Consider the following 25,250-nt stretch of genomic DNA (forward strand, 5'->3'; position numbering starts at 1 on the left):
AATGTCATTTACGGTGCTTTGGGGCAGCAGAAGACTGAAGCGCAAGTTAAAATCCTCACTAGAGGCAGGAATCCTGCAGCTAACGGGACCCATGGCGTGTCTATTTCTTTGGCAATAGTCAGAGTGCTGCAGACTTCTCATTCAGGCCCGAACTCTGAATGTGAGCTCTTCAGACTCGACAACATAAAGGCGCTGGCATGCCTACCATGCTAGAGGCAGGGGGGTGGTCTTGTGGGTAAGGTGTTGGCCTGGGTCTATGGACACCAGGTTCTATTCCCAAACCTGCAGCGTGTGTGTTTAGCTAGGTAACATGATGTGCTTTTATTTCCTAGGGCTGGCACCTTTAAATCTCGGAGGGCTCTGCATAGGCACCCCCTTGGGTTCAGTTCAGCGCAGCCTCCCGCAGCCCCCCACCTTTCTCAGGCTCTCGTAGGGATGCTACCTTTGCTCTTTATCGCTTCCCCGCGCCCTTCATCTAACCTGCAAGGTCGGCTGGGTGGAAAGTTTGTGCCTTTTCTTGTAATGTGGAAAATCCCAGCCCTGAAAGGCTTTGCTATGCGCAGCCTATAGCGGAAGCGTGTTTAGGCTGGATACGATGGACCTGGCTTCCTCCTGACGAGGAGACATTACCCCAAATCAAGCACACCATAAAGAATGCCAACAGGGCAAAATATCACCCCCTCTGTACATCAGCCTGGAGTAAATGCTATCTCCAGCTAAGCACAGCTGGCTGCAGGCACGGCGCGGGCTGCTTTCTGGGCGCTTGGGGTTAGCTTCACTCCTGAGCTTAAGTGATGCCTGCCTCTCCTGCTTGGAAATCAATGGCCCCCGTTCGTCTGCCAGCGGTTTGTGCTCCTGGCTGTCCAGGGCTCTTTTCTTCTGCAAGTCTAGAGAGTACCAAAAAACCCTTCCTTGATCTTGTATTCTGGGAATAATCAACCCTGAACTAGGCTCTCCTAAGAATCTCTGCTTTGCAGCCAAAGCAAAAAGCCATTGCAGCTCTGTGGTTAATGAGCTTTCCAGCTCCTGGCAGCACAATGGCTTAGCCTGCTTCTGAGGAGAGTTACAGAAACACCCTTCTAGGTAATGTGATTGCCTGGCCCTTATTAATCCCAATCACAACCTTAAATACCACCATCTCCTGCAGGGGTGGGCTGGAAAAGGCCACTCTCAGCCCTGCTAAAGCAAAGCCACTCCCCTGTTAGGGAGCAAACAGCCGAGGGTTTATCCTCCCTGCTGTCTGGCTCTTAAGAAGATCCACCTGCTACCGGCTCAGCAGCGGGCACCTGTCTTTGACACAGCAGCTCAAGTGAGCCCTTCCAAATGGCCAGGCAGCTTCACTGTTTCAGACTGATTAGCGGGGCGGAGAGAGGTTTCCTCTCATGCACCTGAGTCTTTTCAGCTCTAGCTTGCAGCGGAGTTCGCTGCGGCCTGCTCCCCCTGCCGGGTCGGCCAGCTCAGGTTCAAGGCCCTGCCAGGCTGGAGTGAAGCCGTGTTGGGGTGTGGCTGGGGGTTGGGTGAGGGGTGACACTGGGGGTCAGGTTTTCCAAAGCGCTCAGCCCCCACAGCGATGAACCCTTTGGCAAACTCTGGCCCTGGTGTGTGGCCTTCCCCCCCTCACGCGGGGCAGAGAGGACACCACCGAGGCCCTGCAGTTGGGGTGTCCGGCGCCTTCTCCCCCACTGGCCCGACGAGGCTGTTCTCCCATGGTGTGGCCCGAGGAGCAGCCAGAAAGGAGAAGTTTCTGGAGGCTGACGCAATCGGACATTTGCTAATGGAACAAGACCGTTGCATCCCTACGGGACTCCCAGCAATGGAGTCGCGTTGCATCATCCCGGGCTGTTACACCAACATGGTGTGGAAAGAGACAATCACGCTGCCTCCTGACCCATCAGGGGCCCTGCTGAATCAGAGCTGCGCCTGGGGCTAGATCAGCGGTTCTCCAGCCCGGATCCCGCTCCCAATGCGGGAAAGGCAAGGAGGGGATAGACTGATCCCAGTGCAAGGTTCAAGGCCGGCTGGGCACCAGGGGGCATTCACCTCCTGGGCCGGACAGTCTCCCCGCCCCTGCCTCATTCAGGGATGATGCTGGGTTGGGAGTGGGCAGCATTCGTGCCTGTGGGGTGGGAGGGCAGAGGAGCTGTGCCAAGGGGAGGGAGGGAGATGCACTGAGTTGTCCCCTCTCCAGCCTACTCTGTGCCACGCCTGCTTCGTTCTTCGCTGTCCCCTGCTGCACCAACGGGAGCCTCCCCACCATTCCTACCAGGGGCCCGGCACCGGGGGCTGCATTGGCAAAACCCAGGGATGAACCTAAGCCCAGGCTCTCATTTGCCATGGGAGGGGCTCGGTCCTGCACCCTTTGCTCGGTGTAACTCGTTCTGAGGTTTGCTGGTTGGCCGTTCTCTCCCGTGCTGGGCTGGAGGGAGGTTCCCAGCGCTGCTGGGGCACTGGGCAGCGTGCACAGGGATTACTTCTCCCGCACCACTCCCCCGGGGGGCTGTCCAAACAAGAGGCCTCGTTAAAACCCTACCGTCCACATTCTGGTGGCGCAGCATTCCTCAGTGGGGCCCAGGACCCCCGAGGAGGGGCAAGAAGGGGCCTGCCGAATCTAGAAGGGTGAGGAACGCTGCACGGCGGGTTTGAAATAACTGCTTCCAGAATTAGACGTGGTTTCAGCAAAGGTGAATCTTTCCAGGAATGCAGGCCGGCTTCGTTTAATTTCTTACGGGGCTCCACCTTCCTCAGACTAGCTGCACCCTCACAGTCCTTAGCGAATCGAGCCTTTCAACCTCCCCAGGGGACTCTATTTAACTCTATTTCACAGGAAACTGAGGCCCAGCGAGATGGAGTGATTTACCTGGGACAGGTTTGGGAATAGAACCTGGTGTCCATAGACCCAGGCCCACACCTTACCCACAAGACCACCCCCCTTGGCCAGGGGCGGCGCTGTGTTTTTTGCCGCCCCAAGCACTGCAGTCAGGCTGCCTTCGGCGGTGCACCTGCGGGCGGTCCACAGTCACGCGGATTCGGTGGCGTTTCTGCGGGTGATCTGCTGGTCCCGCGGCTTCGGCGTACCCACCGCTGAATTGCCGCTGACGCCGCGGGACCGGTGGACCTCCCGCAGGCATGCCGCCGAAGGCTGCCTGAGTGTCGCCCTCAAGGGGACCGGCACGCTGCCCCCCCCCCCCATGCTTGCTGCACTGGTGCCTGGAGCCGTCTCTGCCCTGGACAGGCATGCCAACGCCTTTATGTTGTCGAGTCTGAAGAGCAGGCTTGATGCGTGAGAGAGCTAAGCTCTAGAACCGGTGACCAAGGGGCACAATCCCCATCACGGGAGGTTTTTCAGGACGGGTTGGACACTTCCCCGTCAGGGCTGATGTAGGTTTCTTGGCTCGGCTAGCAAACCTCTTGAGGTCCCTTCCAGCCCCACGGGGCGACGACTCTGTAACGGCACAGACTAGACGTTGCCACCTTGAAAGCAACAAGGCAAGGGAGCGACTAGTCCATGCGAGCTTGTATGGCGGGGTAGAGGCCACGTGACACCGACCCGCACCAGCCAATTACTCCTCGGGGTAGAACACTCGTAGGGAGCGCCTCCGAAAAGTCAGGCCCCTGTGCAGATTAGGTTCAGAGAAGCAAGTAAATGCTCCGTGCTTTGGAAGCCTTCCCCTCCCCACCCCAGCCACGTGCCCTCCCTTACAGCTCTGCTTCGCTGCAGCAGGCCCGGAGGGGGTTAATTCTTTGGGCAGGTGGGGAGACGCAGACAGGCCTGTTATCTGCACCTCCTCTAGTGCTAGAGTCCCCCGTTTGGATGGTGGCCATGGGGCCATCTCGGATGCTTGGTTAGCCCCTGGAAGAAGATACCTCAGTATGGGAGGGTGGTGGAAGACCACTCACCAGAGAAGGTAGGTTGGGATATGTGTGTGTGTTGCGGGGGGAGGACAAGGGGGAATGAGGGGAGAACATCAGGGTCATATTGGGGCCCTGCCCAGAGGATGCAGACACCTTTAGATGTACACGCACCCGCTAGTTCACCTACGAATGATCAGGCTCCGTGTCGGGATCCCTGAGTCAGTTCTGTGGCTTATCTTATGCGGGAGGTTGGAACAGATAGTTGGGCTGGGAATCGAGGGGGCCTGATCCTCAGCTGGTATAAATTGATGTAGCCCCATGGATGTCACTGGGGCGATGCTGATAGAGGCTTAGACCCGATGACTCTTGCGTTCCCTTCTAACCCTGTGATTCTATGATTTCCCCCTGGCCTTAAGAATCCATCAACACACACATGCCCAGAGGGCCCGGCCTTGCAGTGATCAGCCTGGCTTACCCAAGAGAGCGAGCGAGCATGTTCTGGGACGCACGAGTGTTGCAATGGGGCGTGGCAAATACCGTGCTAAAAACAGAATGAGCCTTGCAGGGCAGCATAGCGTGGATTGTGCTGGTACTTAGGAGCCCAATGCGTTATTAAACAATCCATTTGTGAGCCTCCAGGGCTCCGAGGGGGCCAAGGAGCAGGCAGCGTGGATTTATCAAGAACAAATCATCCCACACCAGCCTAGGTTTGTTCCTTTGACAGGGTGGCTGGCCTAGTGGACGGGGGGAAGCTGTAGACATGGATTTCTGTCTGACATGGCATAAGATGCATGAACTTCACGGGGGGGCGAAGGAGGTGCACAGGTGTGAGAGGAGCACCTGGCCCAGGGGCTGACGAATGTCAGGGGAAAGGCCGGCTGGCTGCATGCCTCCATCCCCTGAGGTAACGTTCAGCCTTCAGCCCATTCCAAACCCCTCCTCGTGTAGCCTCCACCCCATCACCGTCACTGCTTTGGCCACTCCGGGCTTCTGATCTGAGGTGCGTAGCGCGCCGGGGACCCAAATCTGCTACCTGGTTCCAGCCCTTGGGGCAGGATGTGTGTGTGTGTGTGTGTGTGTGTGTGTGTGTGGGACGGGACGGGACGGGGGGGGATTAGCTTTTGGCCCTGCCTGGCTCCTGGGGTCAGTTAGAGCAGCCTTAACGCTGCTCTAATTTGTGCTCTGGTTCTTCCAGGCCACAGCCCTGCTCCCATCCCCAGGCCAGCGGCAGTGAGCAGGGTGGGCTGCTGAGGCCCCCTGCCCAAGGGAGGTTCCAGACACTCTAAGGTTCTTTTTTCCCGCTGCAGTGACTTACAGGGGGTGTAACTCAGACTCAGGCCCTCGTTATGTCTTGTCACCGTTCTTGCTTTCTTCAGTGCCGAGTAGAAAAGGGCTCAGGGCCCCGCCCGGCCTAAGTGGCGGCAGAACAACACACGCACTCAGTAGGAAGCTGATGAAATTAGCAGATGACAAAAATAGACACCAGGAGATGAGTCTTTTACACACTGCACAATTATCTCGTGAAGTTCATTGCCCCAAGGGACCATCGAGGAATGTCGCCTCGCCCCATTCGGAAATGGAGCCGATGTTCACCAGAATCATGAGACCAGCATCTGCTGGAATAAAAAAATGTGGGTCACCAACCCTCATGCTTCAGGGCATGAACAGAGCTCCAGGTAGGGTCAGGAAGGCGCTCTCCTCCTTCACTCCATGCTATGGGACTGCACAGCTGTGGAGGGAAGGGTGATTCTGTGGTTAAGGTCACAGACCTGAACCTCAGAACAGCTGGTTTCTACATCTGGCTCTGGTTTTCTGTGCTGCTTCTGAGCAAGTTGCTTTAATGGCTCCATGCCTCAGTTTCCCCACCCATAAAATGGGGCTTATAACAGTGCCATGGCTTGCAAGGGTGTCACAAAGCCTCGGTTGTCAGTCAGGGGCTGTGGAACTTGGATGCAAACATGGATTCAGATTTTTCCCAACTTTCAGTGGTGTTTGGATCAGGTCAATAAATCGCAGAGATCCCAGGCCCACTTCACCTCTGCCTGATAAGGTTTCACTCCCGCTTTGCACGGATGTAAATGACCACACAAGGCGCTGGGCTACAGAGAGTCAGACCCACCATCGTCTTACCCTGCCTAGGGCAACGGAGGGCCCAATCCTGCAGGGTGCTGAGTGCCTTCAAGTCCTGTTGAAGTCAGTAGGGCTGCAGTGTGCTCTGTCCCGGGCAGAACTGGGACAGAAGCTCCTCGTGCGGTTCTGAGAGGTCCCTCCAGGAGTTGAAAGCGGTGCATAGTGTGGCCTTTCAGAGCTGGAGTCTCATCTCACTTGCATGGGTGCAAATCAGGCTTGCTACATCGCAGTGCAGGCAAAGGGCCAAATTCTACTCTCATGTACAGCATTGTAAAGCCAGAATAACCTCACTGACTTACGCAGAGTGACACTGGAGTGACACCATTGCCACTGGGAGCAGGTGTTGGCTCCTGGTCTTTGGGTCAGGTGCTGAGTTGGTGTAACTCAATGCCAACGGAGCCATGCTGCTCTACCCTGGGTGAAGCAATGCCGCCATCCACTCCTCCACCCTGCCATGAAGCCGCTGGACCATGCTCGCCTGCAAGGAGGTCGCCAGTTCGTTTGATCTCCTTCCCGGAGAGGGTGTCGGAATGCCCCTGCGGCACCGAGCTCTGGGGGCACCCGGGGCTGGTCCTTCCCTGGTGTTTGTTCGCCCTGTTAGCTTGCTGCTGTCTCTGCTTAGCCTGAAGCCAACGCACATACCAACCCCCGCCCCAAACCCAAACCATTGTCCTCCCTAAGAGATGAGGTCAGGACACCAGTCCCATCCTAAGAACATAAGAACGGTCGGACTGGGTCAGATCAAAGGTCCATCCAGCCCAGTATCCTGTCTGACAACAGTGCCCAATGCCAGGTGCCCCAGGGAGTGAACCTAACAGGCAATGATCAAGTGATCTCTCTCCTGCCATCCATCTCCACCCTCTGACAAACAGAGGCTAGGGACACCATTCCTTACCCGTCCTGGCTAATAGCCGTTCATGGACTTAACCTCCATGAATTTATCCAGTTCTCTTTTAGGATCTGATTTGTCTTCATTCACTTACTCAAACAACGAAGAAACCGTCCCAAGGTGGACGCGGAGCAAGCGGGTTACAAGACACTTCTAGGCATGCAGGAGACACCCCCCGATTTTGACACCACGGCAGATCGGAATTGCCTCCCGCCATGCGTCTCGGTTAGCTCTGTAGCTTGCTCCTATCGTGTTTCATAGATTCATAGATTCATAGATTATAGGACTGGAAGGGACCTCGAGAGGTCATCGAGTCCAGTCCCCTGCCCGCATGGCAGGACCAAATACTGCCTAGACCATCCCTGATAGACATTTATCTAACCTACTCTTAAATATCTCCAGAGACGGAGATTCCACAACCTCCCTAGGCAATTTGTTCCAGTGTTTAACCACCCTGACAGTTAGGAACTTTTTCCTGATGTCCAAGCTAGACCTCCCTTGCTGCAGTTCAAACCTATTGTTTCTGGTTCTATCCTTAGAGGCTAAGGTGAACAAGTTTTCTCCCTCCTCCTTATGACACCCTTTTAGATACCTGAAAACTGCTATCATGTCCCCTCTCAGTCTTCTCTTTTCCAAACTAAACAAACCCAGTTCTTTCAGCCTTCCTTCATAGGTCATGTTCTCAAGACCTTTAATCATTCTTGTTGCTCTTCTTTGGACCCTTTCCAATTTCTCCACATCTTTTTTAAAATACGGCGCCCAGAACTGGACACAATACTCCAGCTGAGGCCTAACCAGAGCAGAGTAGAGCGGAAGAATGACTTCTCGTGTCTTGCTCACAACACAGCTGTTAATGCATCCCAGAATCATGTTTGCTTTTTTTGCAACAGCATCACACTGTTGACTCATATTTAGCTTGTGGTCCACTATAACCCCTAGATCCCTTTCTGCTGTACTCCTTCCTAGACAGTCTTTTCCCATTCTGTATGTGTGAAATTGATTTTTCCTTCCTAAGTGGAGCACTTTGCATTTGTCTTTGTTAAACTTCATCCTGTTTAACTCAGACCATTTCTCCAATTTGTCCAGATCATTTTGAATGATGACCCTGTCCTCCAAAGTAGTTGCAATCCCTCCCAGTTTGGTATCATCCGCAAACTTAATAAGCGTACTTTCTATGCCAATATCTAAGTCGTTGATGAAGATATTGAACAGAGCCGGTCCCAAAACAGACCCCTGCGGTACCCCACTCGTTACGCCTTTCCAGCAGGATTGGGAACCATTAATAACAACTCTCTGAGTACGGTTATCCAGCCAGTTATGCACCCACCTTATAGTAGCCCCATCTAATTTGTATTTGCCTAGTTTATCGATAAGAATATCATGCGAGACCGTATCAAATGCCTTACTAAAGTCTAGGTATACCACATCCACCGCTTCACCCTTATCCACAAGGCTCGTTATCCTATCAAAGAAAGCTATCAGATTGGTTTGACATGATTTGTTCTTCACAAATCCATGCTGGCTATTCCCTATCACCTTACCACCTTCCAAGTGTTGGCAGATGATTTTCTTAATTACTTGCTCCATTATCTTCCCTGGCACAGAAGTTAAACTAACTGGTCTGTAGTTACCTGGGTTGTTTTTATTTCCCTTTTTATAGATGGGCACTATATTTGCCCTTTTCCAGTCTTCTGGAATCTCTCCCGTCTCCCATGACTTTCCAAAGATAATAGCTAGAGGCTCAGATACCTCCTCTATTAGCTCCTTGAGTATTCTAGGATGCATTTCATCAGGCCCGGGTGACTTGCAGGCATCTAACTTTTCTAAGTGATTTTTAACTTGTTCTTTTTTAATTTTATCCGCTAAACCTACCCCCTTCCCATTAGCATTCACTATGTTAGGCATTCCTTCAGACTTCTCGGTGAAGACCGAAACAAAGAAGTCATTAAGCATCTCTGCCATTTCCAAGTTTCCTGTTACTGTTTCTCCCTCTTCACTAAGCAGTGGGCCTACCCTGTCTTTGGTCTTCCTCTTGCTTCTAATGTATTGATAAAAAGTCTTCTTGTTTCCCTTTATTCCTGTAGCTAGTTTGAGCTCATTTTGTGCCTTTGCCTTTCTAATCTTGCCCCTGCATTCCTGTGTTGTTTGCCTATATTCATCCTTTGTAATCTGTCCTAGTTTCCATTTTTTATATGACTCCTTTTTATTTTTTAGATCGTGCAAGATCTCGTGGTTAAGCCAAGGTGGTCTTTTGCCACATTTTCTATCTTTCCTAACCAGCGGAATAGCTTGCTTTTGGGCCCTTAATAGTGTCCCTTTGAAAAACTGCCAACTCTCCTCAGTTGTTTTTCCCCTCAGTCTTGATTCCCATGGGACCTTACCTATCAGCTCTCTGAGCTTACCAAAATATGCCTTCCTGAAATCCATGGTCTCTATTTTGCTGTACTCCCTTCTACCCTTCCTTAGAATTGCAAACTCTATGATTTCATGATCACTTTCACCCAGGCTGCCTTCTACTTTCACATTCTCAACGAGTTCCTCCCTATTTGTTAAAATCAAGTCTAGAACAGCTTCCCCCCTAGTAGCTTTTTCAACCTTCTGAAATAAAAAGTTGTCTCCAATGCAGTCCAAGAATTTGTTGGATAGTCTGTTCCCCGCTGTGTTATTTTCCCAACATATATCCGGATAGTTGAAGTCCCCCATCACCACCAAATCTTGGGCTTTGGATGATTTTGTTAGTTGCTTGAAAAAAGCCTCATCCACCTCTTCCACCTGGTTAGGTGGCCTGTAGTAGACGCCTAGCATGACATCTCCCTTGTTTTTTGCCCCTTTAAGCCTAACCCAGAGACTCTCAACACTTCCGTCTCCTATGTCCATCTCTACCTCAGTCCAAGTGTGTACATTTTTAATATATAAGGCAACACCTCCTCCCTTTTTCCCCTGTCTATCCTTCCTGAGCAAGCTGTACCCATCCACACCAACATTCCAATCATGTGTATTATCCCACCAAGTTTCAGTGATGCCAACAATGTCATAGTTCTATTTATTTATTAGCACTTCCAGTTCTTCCTGCTTATTCCCCATACTTCTCGCATTTGTATATAGGCATCTAAGATACTGGTTTGATCTTTCCTCCCAGTTTTGTCCTGACTCTCCTTTCTCTCTGCCAATATAGCCCACACTCCCTCTTGTTTCCGACTCATTTCCCCGGTCTCCATGTTCCCCACTTACCTGTGGGCTTTGCTCACCTGTCCCCGACGAACCTAGTTTAAAGCCCTCCTCACTAGGTTAGCCAGTCTGTGTCCGAATAGGGTCTTTCCTCTCCTCGAAAGGTGAACGCCATCTCTGCCTAGCAGTCCTTCCTCAAATAGCATCCCGTGGTCTAGGAAGCCAAAGCCCTCCTGGCGACACCATCTTCGCAGCCAGGCATTCACCTCCATGATGCATCTGTCTTTGCCCGGGCACCTACCTTTGACAGGAAGAATTGAAGAGAATACCACCTGCGCTCCAAACTCCTTCACCCGTACTCCCAGAGCCCTGTAGTCACTCTTGATCCGCTCAGTGTCACACCGCGCAGTATCATTTGTGCCCACATGGATGAGTAGCATGGGGTAGTAGTCAGAGGGCTGGATAATCCTCGACAATGCCTCCGTAACGTCTGGGATACGGGCCCCCGGCAGGCAGCATACCTCCCGAGATGAAATGTCAGGGCGACAGATGGGCGCCTCCGTCCCCCTCAGCAGAGAGTCTCCGACCACCACTACCCTTCGTTTCCTATTCGCAGTGGTGGCAGCAGACTTTCCAGCCTTAGGGGTACGAGGCTTCTCCTCCTTTACTGTAGGGAGTGATTCCTTCTTTCCTGTATCAAGAAGAGCATAACGGTTACCTATAACCACGGCAGGAGGGTTCGGAGCAAGGGTGGAGCACTGCCTACTGCCAGAAGTAACCAGCTGCCAGTGTCCACCCTGAGCCATCTCCTCCTCCACCAGTGGTGTATCAGCAGTCCTGTGTACTGGGACAGCTACCTCAGCTGTCTCCACATGGACACTGTCGAGGAATTGCTCGTGGATACGGATGCTCCTCAACCTAGCCACCTCCTCCTGTAGCTCTCCCACCTGCTGCCTGAGAGATTCCACCAGCAGGCACCTCTCACATTGGATGGTCCCCCCAGCCTGGATATCAGTAAGTGGAAATTGCAAGTTACAGTCTTTGCAAAACCACACCAGGATCTGGGTAGAGGCATCCATGCTTAGGCACTCTGTCTGGCTACAGGCACAGGTGGAGGAGACAGCAGCAGTGCTGGCACAGGTGTTGCGGGTCTTCCTAACCATCGTAAGCCTCCCTCTGTCAAACTCCCGTCTGCAGCCCCCTGTCAGCTGAAAGGGTTGTTTAAGCAAAAAGTTAGAATGTAGTTGCTTTATAGGTATTAAGGGGAATCAAGAGAAAACAGATGGAACCGGCAAGGGAACCTCGCCCCCTTCCTGCTCCCCTTCCAAACTCCCTTGCGAAACTCCCTGTTAGCAGCCCCTGTTCGCAAAGCTCCCTGGTCGCTTGTTTCACGCCAACAGCATCCTTAACAAGTACAAAGCAAAGCGCTCTTCAGAAATAACCCCTCCCCCGGGCTGCGGGAATCCTTCTGGGAACAATCCCACGCTCGCCGCCCTGGGGTCTTTCCCCACATTATTTGGCAAACGAATTCAGGGCTGCTGCACAGTGCTGGCGGTCTGGACCTGGAGTCTGTTTATCCAGCATGCAGGACCAGGCCAGGCCCCCTTGGTGAATGCTTCCCTTAAACTGCCTCTCACCACTGGCCTGGCAGGGCGGCCACTATGTCTACACGGCACACTCAAGCCAGGCTCTGACTCGGGTTTGAGCCCAAGTCCCACTTCTGTCCCAACACAAATCAGTCTTGGGTCAGTGAGGACTCAGGAGCCAGGGTCCTCGGACCCGTCAGGGGGTGGGTCAGAGCCCGAGTCCGGCTGTGATTGGAGTCCGAGCCCTGTCACTCGGCAGGGGGGACACAACTGAAGTGCAGACCTGAGTCGGGAGGGCTGCGCGGTGGAGTGTGCACACATCAGCACAGACCCAGGTCCAGCCATTGTGAACCCAGGTTTAAAATGCAGGGCGGATGCTCGAGTGCGGGGTTAGAAACACCCTGTCCACAAGCCCGGGTCCCACAGGCCCAGGTTCGGTGTGCTGGACAGGCATACCATTAACAGCCTGTGGATTATCATATAGCCCCCATCTATCTATCTATCTATCTATCTATCTATCTATCTATCTATCTATCTATCTATCTATCTATCTATCCCCCCTCTTTCTCCTCATTCTGCCTTTATTACTATTGTGTGAAGTGCTGCTTTTAATGAATTATCCAATTGCCGCTGAAAGGAACATGACTGCAAGTGGAGAAAACATTACTGGAGACACAGTTGCTGTTTCAGCCAAGCCCCAGGCCTGACTCAGAGTCCAGGCTCGTTTCCCAGTACAGTGGTATGAACGGGACGGGACTGACACAGGCCAGACTCAGGGGTGGGTGGTGGCAGCCTGTTGGAGAAGGCAACTAATGTAAGTTTCTGCTGCCGCCTGGTGGTAAAATACAGCCAGGGCTGTGCTTGGCAGAGGGCCTCTGTCTATAGCGTTGATGTGCGAAGCGCAGCGTGACTTATAAGGGAAACGTGAAAGCTCCTCACTTATGCAGGTCCTTTGATCAGGGCCCATAGGTCTTATCCTGAGCCCTTTTGGCCTCCCTTGCACAAGAGCCCAACGTAGGGTGACCAGAGAGCAAGTGTGAAAAATTGGGATGGGGGAGGGGGAAATAGGGCCCTATATAAGACAACCCCCCTAATATTGGGACGGTCCCTATCATATCGGGATGTCTGGTCACCCTAGACCAATGGAGCCCTCTCTGATCTTGAGCAAGAAGGGCCAGGTGCAGCCAGTGGAGGATTCGCCCTGTATCCAGGAGCCCTTGGGTGCTAACTCTCATGGTGTCAGCTATGTTAACCCCTTCCTGGCTGCCGGTGCTGAGGAAAGGGGTGTGTGGCCAGGGCATCCCTGCACCTCAGTGATCTCTGGCTGCATTAGTGGGCAGTTTAGAGCAGCCCTCAGACTGCTGTGGTCTGTACCAAGGGACTGGCCTGGGTCCGAGCTGGTGGGATCAGGGAGAGGCTTAAAGCTTCCTCGCTCTCCCGCCATGTCCGCGGTCTGGCAGGAAGAGTGGCTCAGGCAGACAGGCGTAGCTGGGCTCAGCTTCCCAGGAGGGAGGTGATGAGCCCTGCCAGCCTCTTGCCACAACGTGTCCTTTTGCTGGCTCAGCCAACCAGGAATGAACCCTGGAGTCTTTTACTCTGGGCCACCCGTCTGAACCCAGCTCAGAGCTAGATTTGTGACCGTATTCCTGCAAACCTGTAAAATGGGGATTCCCCGGAAGGAACCTTAACTAACGATGGTCCGAGCCCCCACTCGGCGGCGTTACCTTGGCCAAAATGGAGGAAACGTGCTGGAGCATCTCAAATCTTTGGAAAGTGCAGATGGGTCAAAGTGACTGTATCTGGGAGTGTTTCTAAAGAGCCGTTGCACTAAAAGGCCTATGAAGATCCATAGACCATTATAATTCCTTTGTTTCCTGATGCCTACTGAATCTCCCAGGGTTTTCTTACACTCCCTCATTAACGCTTTGATTGAACAGGCAAAATAACAGACATTTTCTTCCTCTTTTTCTCATAAAAGCTGATTAAACCCTTCCCAAATAGCTCCTGTGTTTTCAAGGATAAATATAGCTCCTGGCACTGACTGGCATTTCATTGTTTCTGTTCCAGCCAGAAAACCCCTTCTGTCCTCCGTTCCGTGACGTCACGGGCCACGCCCATGCCAAAGCGGTGTTTCAAGACGTGTGCACTTGCCAGCTCTCACCCTTCTCTCGAATCACAACACATCATTTCCCGGCCAAGGGACTTTTTCCTTCCAGTGCTGTTTCAACACCTCCTTTCTCCCTCACGTCCACAGCCAATAAAAAGCGCCACGTCCCTCTGTGCCTGCAGAACGAAGACTCGGGGAGATCGAGCGAGACCCAGGTAAATACTAGATGCTTTTTCGCAGCTCCCTTGCTCTTTGTTTTGCTTTGGCATTTCCACCCCACCCTTTCTGTCCTGGCTCAGCTCAGCAAGCCTCAGGGTTGCTGTCACACGTGATGGAGCCGTTCAGACTGCACCAGTCAAGGGCTCCTGTGGTATATCTGTGTAATAACCCATGCCAGAGGGTTATTACCCATGCTAGAACCCTCTAGTGGCCGGATCACGTAAGCTACCTAGGAGCCAGCGGTTGCCAGCCCTTTCGCCGAAGCTGCAGCATCTCATGCTTTGAACTCGGTAGGTCACTCACAAGGGCTCATTCCCTGCTGTCCGCCTAAGTACAGCTAGTCACATTTGCGCCAGTTACTGACTCCTCTGTCTACCTTGCTGAGAGTCAGAAAGTGGCTGCAGGTGTTTAAGAACATGGGGAAGGCCCGAATTTCCGGGGACTTGAGCCCATGGGAGTCAGGGTCATCTCCCCACTGCAAACTCCTCTGGCTGCCTATTGACTCTAGGCTTCAGGATTTTACCTGGGGTGCCGCAACCCCCCCAGAACACAGGCGCACGCCCTGTAAGCGTCAGATTGCTGGCCGGGTCTCGTGGTGAGGCTGGAGGATCGGAACTGGTGTTTGAATCAAGGCAGAGTCTCCTGAGAGCAGGGGTAGAACTGGGCCAGAATTCTCCGACAACATTTTTTTGGGGTCATAAAATGCCGATTGGTTGACACGGAAGCCCCCGGCCGCTACCGCCACCACCGGCAGTGCAGTGGGGCTAAGGCAGCTTCGGGGGGGTGTCTCCACGTGCTGCCCCCGCCCTGAGTGCCGACTCCGCAGCTCCCATTGGCCGCAGTTCCCGGGAGCTGCAAGGGCGGTACCTGTGGGCAGCGGCTTGCGGAGACCCCCCAACCCTCTGCCTAGGAGCTGCTACCAGAGGGGTGTGTGGGTCACTTTCGGGAACCACCCGAGGTAAACGCCTCATCCTCTCCCGCACCCCTGCCCCAGCCCAGAGCCCACACCCTGCACCTCACACCCAAACTCCCTCCCAGATCCTTAGGCAGGTGTGTGTGTATGTGTGTGTGTGTGTGTGTGGGGAGGGCGGGACTTGGACCCATTCTGGGCACCACCAAAAATTATACAAACCTGCCGCCCCTGGGGTTAGATACTTGAGCGTGTTGTCTGGATTTGGCTCAGCTACCCAGAAGCCTTTGAGAGGGGTCTGTTGGGGGCGCGTGTGCTAATCAGGGACAGGCAGAGGTGGGATGCCGTCAATCTGTAGCTAGTTAGCTGTGCGGGGGACATGCCCACATGCCCATAAGCACTACTGTGAAGATCCAGCGTGCTTTCTGGGTTAAATTCACCCTGGGCCAGCAGGGGGCTATGACCCACATACGATCCACTGTGGCTAAGGCCCCAGCTGAAAGGGGGAAACTGAGGCAAGGTTGAGGCTTGCTGCGGCTAAGATCCCAGCCAAAATAGGGGGAAACTGAGGCAGCTAAGGAGTACCGTGTGATCTGCAATTCTTACCCCAGGGTGGGCAAAGTCCAAGAGACCTGTGCAGTAGCTGTGAAGCCGCTGCCTACCACATAGAACCCATTTTAGCGGGCAGCTGTGGCAAGACTGAGCCGTGCCTTGGTTTCCTGTTTCAGCCACACTGGGAGTTCTGTGGTGCACAGGCCTTGTGCCAGTCCCCTGCCCAGGCGTGAGGTTTGACCTTCGGTACCTGAGCACCGCGCTGCTCCCAGAGAGCATTCGCCGCCATCCACCAAGAGCCGCACGCTGAGCCTTGTTCAGACGAGCTCAGCTGTGAGTGCGACGCGGCGCCTGCCGGGGCTACGTGCATCTCATTAGCGAACAGAGCAGGCGCTGTAGCAGCTGACCCCATTTATTTATCCACAGAAAGGACGGCCTGAATGCTTCCCCCTTCCTGTCCGAATGAAACCTCCGTTCCAGGCCCAGGTGCCAGGGATTTCTACAAGGATCAATGGGAAGAAATCCCAGGAACAGAGCCCCAGCTGAGCCCCCATGTTTGCACAGTGTTTGTCCTGGCCCACTGGTCTACTAGAGGATAACAGCCTACTACTCCTCCCCGCTAAGGGAGGTGAAGTGGGCGTGGTCTATGGCGTGGTGATAGAGGTTGAAATCCAGCTATCAGGTGGGGCGTTACACTGGGACGGCTGCTACCAGAGCTCAGAGACTGTTGTCTTGTAACCCCTGGTGAGTGTGCATGGCAGGGCCCTGCCCTCCGTGTCTGATCCATGGAGGACACGCATCTCTTACAGCCCTAGCAGCTAGGGAACCTTAGCTCCTGCCTTTAGTTCCAGACCCTCACCGCTTCAATTCCTGGAGTGGCAGCCCAGGGGCCGTTGCAGTAGCCGCTGTGGCTATTGTGTTCCCACATCCAGGGGAACTTGGCTGGTGGATCTGGGCCCTGCGCAAAGACTCCTCTTGTGAGCCGGCGTGGCACTGGCTGGCTCGGAAGGAGAGTGCAATGGTTAGAGGGGAAGCCTAGGACTCAGGGGACCCTATTCCAGCTCCCTGCTCTGGCACAGATTTCCTGCATGACCCTGGGCAAGTCACTTAGTCTTTCTGGGCCTCACTTCCTCTTCTGGGCAATGGAGCTAACAGCCCCTGTCCCGCCTTGCGACGGGGTGGGGAGGATAAACGCGTTACAAATAGCAGGGTGCTGCCATCCCAGTCAGGGCCTAGACTGGCTGGGGAGTGGCTGAGTCACCAGCCGGAAGGAATGAAATAAGGCAGGGCTGGGCGGATGAGCCAGAGAATCAGGAAGTTGGGTTTGTGGGGTTAGGCACTGCCCTGATTCCAAACATGCAGCTCAACCCAATACTTAGAGAGAGAGAGAGAGAACTTGTAGTCAGGTTAGAGAAGCCACCCGTTCCTCTCCACAGGTACTAGAGAAATAGTGCGTTTGTTTCAACAGTGTCATTCTATGTGGAACCCTGTGGATTCCATATCGAGATCCCCATCGGAAAGGACAGACAGCCATCAGCTCTGGCGACTGTCCTCTCCGAAAACCGGCCTTCTAAACTTTGCAGAACTCCTGGTCACATTCACGAGAGCCGATCACACAGACGCCCCGACAAGGGCTTATTTCTATGGCTGTGATTGGAGCTGTTTTCAAGCAGTCGACACTACTGAAAGCTTCTCTTTTGTTGTGAACATTTTCACGAGTTAGAATTGCTTTAGGAATGTTTATTGACCAGAAGCCAGGTTTTTGGTACATTTCAGTAACGATTTGCTTCAAAGTGCCATGAAAAATGTTGCCAAAAAAATAGAAAATGGATCAACTCCGAACCCCGCTGAACACAAACAACGCTGACATTTTGCAAATTTTCCCCAAATTGTTTTTCTAATGTTTTTGACGGGCTGTTGAAAGCAAGGCAGAGGCTCCGAAGCCAAGGAGGTGTCGCAACGCGGAGCTGAGAACCCCTAAATACCTTTATAAAGTAGGGCCCAAGGGCAGGGGCTGTGTTTTCCTATGGGTTTGACCGGCTCCTACCACGGCAGGTTCCTGATGATAGCTGTAGCCTTTGGGTGCTACCATACCATTAATAACTAGCATTCAAACTATGTCCTGGTGCATTCTCAGCATCCTGCCAAGCCAGACTGACGAGATGTTTGTTTCCACCCTAATGGAGGGGGCCTGTGGGTTGGTTGTTTACCCACAGGAAGGCTGTTGGGTTGATAGAGTTGTTTTCTTCTCTAGCCCTAGGAATATACCTAGGTCCTGTTGCCATTAATGTTTGTCATGTCTTATGTCTTTGGATGCCCGTAGGTACCTTTGGTCCATACAGCAAATCACAAACATCAGCATTATTATCACTAGCTCTAATCTCACTTGCATTGGCTTGGGAACTCGGGGGGAAATTCTCCCAGTGGACAGAAGGTCCGTGCATCACTCAAGCCCTGTTTGGTAGGTGGAAGTGAAGCCTGGGCCTTGAGCAGCCTCTCCGTGCACACCCGAATTCTAGGTTACGATCGGGGCGAGGGGGGAAACACAAGAGGGGGGGAAATCCATCCCTGGTGTAACTCCGCTGATATCCATCCAGCCACGCCGCCGACAACGTGGCTCTGTGTTTTGGACTTTATCGTTTGTCAGTTTCTTTCCCTGCATTGATTTTGCTCCTTGGAGCACTAGAAGTTTTTTTCTCCTGGTGTAAAGTACAATATTTGTTCCCAGGTCATTGTCAAGGTTCTTGCTTGGGGATTTTAACGGAAGGCCCCACAGGATGTTCCGGCTGGCCGTGTTCCTCTGTGCCCTGTGTGCTGTCTCATGGGGTGAGTCCAGGGTTTATCTTACCCACAGTTCTTTCAGTGACTTGACACGGGCAGGCAGAGCGTTGGGGTGGGAGCCAGCAGAAGTGGGCTCTGTTTTTGTCTCGACCAGTTTCTCGGTGTTCGACTGAGACCAAGTCACTTCACCGCCCTCAGTTTCTCCTTATCTAAAGCAAGCCTAGTAATGTAGCAATGCACGTCTGTTCAGCCGGGTACGTGGCACACAGTCATACAAAGGAGAAGCTGCCCAGAATGTAGCAATTAGGAAGGCTATTAGGGGTGTCTTTAAATTTTTGGTAGTGGCAGTCACTGAAATGTCACTTATAGCAGGGTTTTATGTCAGGGAATTGGAGGAAGCCAAAATCCCAAGAATTGGTACTTGGGCCGCTCAGCATTTACACATGGGTTCCACAAACAGGCCCTAAGACAGGATTATCCATTGGACATTGAAACTATCCGGCTCCGGCGTGACGGGGCGTTCAGAGAGCACTGCTGGCCCAGTGCTGATGGCAGCTGCATCCCTTCGGTTCATCTTTCTCTCTCTCCCTCCAGGGTTTTTCTGCCTTCGCATTGTCAGCCCCGGCAAATGGGGCGGCCGACCCGCCAACTGCTCTTCGCCTCTCAAGGCCGTGCAGACTGGGTACGTCATCATCCTCCACACGGCCGGCGGCAGCTGCAAAACGGGGGCTGAATGCAACCAGCAGATGACGAATATCCAGCATTACCACATGAACAACAAGGGCTGGTGCAACATTGCCTACAAGTAAGAGGCAAAAGCACATTCTCTGGGCCCCGATCCAGCGGAAACTTACGCATGTGCACTAGCATCTAAGATAGCTCCGATGCTCAGTAGTGTAGCTAATGCACAGAACCAGCTTCATGTGGTAGCTTTTGCTTTTCCCTCAAGCTGATTCTGGTCAAGAGATGAAGAAAAAGCAGGAGAAATCTGTATAATACAAGCCAATGTTTTCAAATTTGAAAGCCTAGAATTAGGCATCTAAATCCATGTTTAGGCAGCTAAATAAGCTACTGTAGGCTCCCAACTTTGGGAATGTTGGTCTTATTCTTTTTAACTAATCGCCATGAATCTATAACAAAGGATTCAACTCATTTAATATTTTTGTTATTTAAAAAAAACATCGGCTCTACCCTCAGGAATAAAGATTCCCCCCTCCCATCCAGAAAACACTTGCAAAGAAAATGAATGTTTCACCTGCAGAGCTGGGGAATGCAAACAAACAAACAATTAGTGGGACTTATCCAACATTTTTTATTTTTTGTTGACATTTCAGAATTTCAAAATAAATGTCAAAATATCTCAATCGTCAACAAAATTCCAAGCAGCGCTAGGATAGGTAGAAAATCCCCACGCATTTCTGTGAAAATATTTTGGTGATGTTACAAAAAAAAAAAATGATGACGTTTCTATTCATAAAATGTTTAGAAACTTGTTCAGAAACTTTCGCCCAGCTCTGCTTTTCAGATCCTTACCCGCAAATCTGTCTTTGCTGTGGGTTTAAGCTGCGATCTTCCAAACCTGCCTTTGCTGTTTGGATACCAATGCTAGCAGGGGGACGGGTGGCGGCGGTATGCAGGTAGAATTCTGGTTAAAATGAATTGCAATTAGACGTACGGCTCTCTAGGCAGCCTTAGGGTGAAAACCTCAGCTGTAGTACTGATGGCAAATGTTGGATTAGAAACATTTCCTTTCCCATCCCTGCAGCTTCCTGATTGGTGAGGATGGGAAGGTGTATGAAGGCCGAGGCTGGAATACGGAAGGCGCTCACACTTACGGTTACAATGATATCTCTCTGGGCATTGCCTTTATGGGCGACTTTACAGGTAAGCGACTTTCTTGGCTCCCGTTTTCCCATGGCTCAGAGACTCGGAGATAGGAGTCACTGCAGAAGTTGGACGCTCCCAGTGGCTATGGAGATTTTGTTGAACTGATCTGGGCATTTTACAGCCATATTCAATAGGAATTGATACGGGGGGCAGAGCTTTTGAACTGAGGATCTCCCAGCTGTAGGTCAAGTTCGGCCCCGTGCTGGGAGACAGCATCAGGCCTAGCGCATGAGAGGTGAACTCCACCCATTGTGCGAGGCGCTGTACAAACACAAAGAGCTTAAGCCCAGCTCATGTGCAGCCATAAGCCAAAAGGGACAGGACATCGCTGGGGTGAGGGCAGCTTTCTTAAAGGCTCCCAGGATATCTGCCTGCTTGGTCCCTTCCATCAGCCTGGCGCCTGTCCTGCATTCCAGACCTCCTCCCCATGACCCATGCATAGCCCTCTGCATCACTTGTGGGGGGTGGGGAGGTGAGTGGGATGGAGGAGCTGGCTGGTGATTACACTTCTTATATTTCACTGGCCTCTTGGTGAAATGACCCAAGCTGATGCGCTGCAGGTCTCCACGGTCCATCCTCCCCATCTCTCTCCTGAGCACCTGCTCAGAAAACGTTCGATTGATTCATGGGGTCTGTCCCGAGTCAGAGGTGAAGCCGGGCAGGTTCTCTGAGCCAAATCCCTTGCTGGTCTCTTTCAGGAAGGTCTCCCAACGCAGCGGCCTGGATAGCTTTGAAGCACCTGCTCCACTTCGCTGTCAAGAATGGCTACTTGTCTTCTGACTACCTCCTCATGGCCCACGGGGATGTCAGCAATACCATTTCTCCCGGGCAGCCCATCCGCAAGGTCCTCAAGACGTGGCCCCATTATAAACACTGAGTGCCACCAGCCTGATGAACGACGCGCGTGGCTGTTGAAAGCCGAGGATGCTGGCCAAGGGATCAGGCTCTTTTCATGTGCTTAGTGAATCTAGAGAGAGAGTTTGACTCTGAAATGTTTCAGGTTGGGTTCTCAGCCCCAGTTCTGTCTGCTGAGCAGTGCATGGGGGAAACGATTTGGCTGCATCCAGCCAGTTGAGAGCCCCCCCGTTGAAATTCTGACCTGGTGTCAGACCAACAGAGAAAATTCTTCTGCCGATTGCTCAGGCACTTGAAACCCATTGATTTCAATGCATTTTAGGCACCTTGTTGCTTTTGAAAATCCTCCTAGGTACCTAAATACTTTACAAATGTGGCCCTTCGAGACCATCGCCAGCTGCGGTTAATTAGAGCAGCCCCTAGACTGCTCTAATTTATGTCAAGGCTGGGTCTGGGCCAGCATGAGAATTCAAGGGAGATCAGTGGCTCCTGACTGTCCTCTTCACCTTGCACCAAGTGTATCTTGCTGCAGGGGAGAATGTGGCCTGTAGCAATCATTTTTTTTTTTTATATTTGAGTGAAATTCAGTCCAGGGCAGAGGAGCTGGCGCAAGGTTTATGGCTCATTTAAAGCACGAAGACCAGTGGTGATGCAGGGACAGGCACTGAGGGTTTCCAGCTTCCCTCATCTGTTTAATTACGAAGCTGAGAGATCAGCAAAACAAACTTGGCGTAATTAAGGACACGGGCTAGCCCGGAAAAACAATGCAATAGATGAGCTCATCTTGCTTGGCCCCTCAGCTGACAGCGATTTAGGAACGGTTAATTAATCCTACCTACACTCTTGCTGGGATGTAGGTCTAATTTACAGATGAGTAAACTCAGGGTCATTGACTTTCTTAAGATTACACAGCGAACCAATGAAAGAGGCAAGAATAGAACCAGAAAGTCCTAACTCCCCGTCTGTTCTCTAACCCCTAGTCTACACTTTCTTCCCAGAGATAGGAGTAGAACCCAGGATTCCTGACTATCAGCCCCCCCGCCCCTTCTAATCTCTAGGTTCCACTGAAATTCAGCACGGTGCATTTTCTTATCCAGTCCACCAGAGGCGTGGACTCAGGGTGGAAGCATTTCTGATCTGAGGTCATTGTGTGCTCTGTCTGGGATGGGGCAGGTACAATATGTGGGCGGCCCAAGAAAGGGAGCTCAGAGCCAACCCCATAAAGAATTGTAAATAAAGTGACAGAGGCTGTATTCGAACCATGTGCTCATCTTGTGTAGCTCCTCCGCTCGGGCAGTGCCTGCTTTACCCTCACTCCCCTGCAAAGGTTTTACAGTAGAACGAACCTCAGAGTTACAAACACTGGAGTTATGAACTGACCAGTTAACCACACGCCTCAGCTGGAACCAGAAGGACACAATCACGGTCCTGAATTAAACGTAAACCACTAAAAAATAAAGGGAAAGCAGCATTTTAAAAGCCTCTTTTGCATAATAAAGTTTCAAAGCTGTATTCAGTCAATGTTCAGTTGCAAAGTTTTGAAAGAGCAGCCAGACCGTTTTGCTCAGAGTGACGAACAAGCTCCGTGCCCGAGGTGTTGTAACTCGGAGGTTCTCCCGTATTTGGTTCTGAAGCTAATCCATGTCTTCTTGCCCTGCTGGCCCCCAACACTGCTGCTGAAGCTTCTTGTCCTCACCGGCCTCCAGAAGTCCATCCCCGTCAAACCCTGACCACGTCCCTGGTCCCTGAACGAATTCTTCAGCCCCAATGAAACTAGGGTGACCAGATGTCCCGATTTTATAGGGACAGTCCCGATATTTGGAGCTTTGTCTTATATAGGCTCCTATTACCCCCAGCTCCCTGTCCCGATTTTTCACACTTGCTGCCTTGTCACCCTAAATGAAATGTGCCTGGATTCTGGCTGGGTGGCGAGGAGAGAGGGAAGAGGGGGTGGACTCCAAACCTGGAAACGCGTGCCTGTGTTCCCATGAAACCAACCGCCCAGATGGAAACCCCTCCAAAATCTGGGGTAGTGCCCGCCCTCCCGGCCAACGTTTTCTCACCCAATCAATTCCTGCCGTGCCATTGCAGGGGTCTCGGGCATTGCAGGAACCGAGGTCTCTCCTGTTCTCTGCCTGTGGAGCCCACAGTTTAGTTTCCTGAGGACTGAAATTACAGCAATGCAGGGCTGGATGGAACCTTGTAAAGTCATCAGATCCAGCCCCTGTGCTGAGGCAGGACCAAGTAAACCTAGCCTAGACCATCCCTGACAGGGGCTTGTCCAACCTGGTCTTAAAAACCTCCAGTGGAAGTGGAGCCAACTGAAATTTGGGCTTAAGAGGGGGTGAAATATAACAGTCTGTGATATACGGGAGGGCCAGGCTAGACGATCTGGCCTTAAATTCTATGAAACTATGAACAAATATAATAATAATAATAATAATAATAAAAAATAAGATTAAAACTGAAGCCACGAGCCACATTGCATTAGTAGGTTACCAGGATATGCCTCGGGCATCCAAAAGGCTGTTGACTGAGTTTCAACGACGGCTGGGTGAAATGTTTAGGCCCAAACGTCTTTTGGCGACAAGGCCATGGTCAGTGAGCATGAAACGTTCCACAGCTTGGCCTCAGTTTCATTGACTTGTTCATTTTTTGGGGGGAAAAAACCTACCCCAAATTTCTGAAAAAAATCAAAACATTTTGTTTCAAACTGAAAACATGTCAATGGTTCCGTTTGAAACGATGTTTGGTTTCAAAAATTCTTTTAATCTGATTTTAAAAAGCATCAAAAATTGGTCAAAATCAAAACAAAAATGTTTTGTTCATTCTCAAATTATTCCCCCCCCCGCCCCAGCTTTGCAATTTTCCAGAAATTTTGTCTGACTCAAAGCAATTTTTCCCCCCTCACTTTTTGAAATTGCCAACAAACTGAAAAGCCCATTACTCACCCCGCTCTAGTTTTGGTGGCTTAGTACGTTTCATTTTGGTGTGATAGCTCCAGGAAAAGCTCCTGCCCACAAGCAAAGTGCAGAGGTAGGCAAATCAGCACAGAGCTGCTGGCACAGGTATGACCACCTAGGGTCAAAAATCATGAGTCGGGCCCTAAAAAAATCTCAAGATTGGCTTAATAAATCACGAGATTTAAGAACTACTAATAACATCTTGGGTGATTTATGTTCATGTTCTGGTTTTTAAGCCACAGTTTCCAGTTGTGCTCTGCAGCCATGAAGACGGGAAGCTTACTTTAAAAAAAAAAAAGCCGAGATTCTTTTGTCATTACTTGACTCCGGGATCTGGGTGTGACCGTTCGGTGACTCTGAGTCACTTTTGTTACCCCCGCTCCAGCAAGAGGGAGTTTTTCCTGTGGTGACTGTGTCCCCTCTGGGCTAGGCCAGCCCTCACTTCACCTTGGAGGTTAACAACAGCTGCATCCCAGTCTCTGAGTCCCTTTGAGTCCTTCCCCTGCGATATCCAGTCCCTGACACTGGCTACTCACTGAAATTCCAGCTTCTCTGCCCCCAAAGCTGCCGTGTCCCCCGGTTTACCAGTTTTACCTTAAACGCCCGCTCCGTAAAACACACAGCCCTTGTGAGCACTTCTAATAAACCACGAGGAGGTTTATTAAAGTCAGAATAAGGATCAACCAGAAATAAGAGAGAGTAGCAGACACACGTGGTTACAATATGAAAGAAAACAAAGACGCACGCCTGCCCGGCTCCATGTTTATCAGCAGTTCCCTTTCCTAGCTAACAAAGCTTTCCTCCCGAAAGTTCAGTCTTTTGTGGCTGATTTCGGAAAAGCCAGGATCCACGCGTACATGAATCACCTTCTGCTCCTCCAGGGGTTTTCCAGTGAGGGGATGCAGCCCTGGCAGGGCCCTTCCCGTCACGCTATTACCCTGAAAACAACCGTTTGTCTCTGTCACGGAGAAGGCGCAGCCCGGTCTTGTTGTCAAGTTTCTTTTTCACCTTTAAGTGCTTTCAGCTGTTTGTGGATGTCGCTGACGGTTTCCCATTCAAAGGGTTACAAGGGGAAACAATTCAGCATTACAGAGCTGACAACCCCGGCGTGCCTGGATGGGCCAGGTGACTAATCATTCCTTTTCACTCCAAGTCCAGAAAGCGCACTGCCAATGTAGCTATGGTCTGCCTTCAGTATTACCCAGGCATGGGTTATGAACAAGTGACACTCTTTCTGTCAACACCTCGTGCGTTACTCGCTAGGGAGAAATATCCCGCAAGGCGTGTGTTTGGTGGAACAAGTGTGCCGGTCTGAGGTGAGAGTTGTTTGTTTGCAAAGAATAGGGGTCCC

At 51.8% G+C, this 25,250-nt stretch overlaps 1 protein-coding gene across 1 annotated transcript; it reads left to right on the forward strand.

Annotated features, from left to right (window-relative positions):
* Positions 1 to 13,813: 13,813 nt before the first annotated feature.
* Positions 13,814 to 23,314, forward strand: LOC117889281 (peptidoglycan recognition protein 3-like). The gene is made up of 5 exons (XM_034793229.1): positions 13,814 to 13,947; positions 18,142 to 18,239; positions 18,789 to 18,999; positions 19,960 to 20,078; positions 20,780 to 23,314. Exons 2-5 carry the CDS (start codon positions 18,191 to 18,193, stop codon positions 20,956 to 20,958), a joined length of 558 nt encoding a protein of 185 aa, XP_034649120.1. The 5' UTR covers positions 13,814 to 13,947; positions 18,142 to 18,190; the 3' UTR covers positions 20,959 to 23,314.
* Positions 23,315 to 25,250: the final 1,936 nt, after the last annotated feature.

Source organism: Trachemys scripta, chromosome 16, assembly GCF_013100865.1.
Source record: "Trachemys scripta elegans isolate TJP31775 chromosome 16, CAS_Tse_1.0, whole genome shotgun sequence".
NCBI classification, from domain to species: domain Eukaryota; kingdom Metazoa; phylum Chordata; order Testudines; family Emydidae; genus Trachemys; species Trachemys scripta.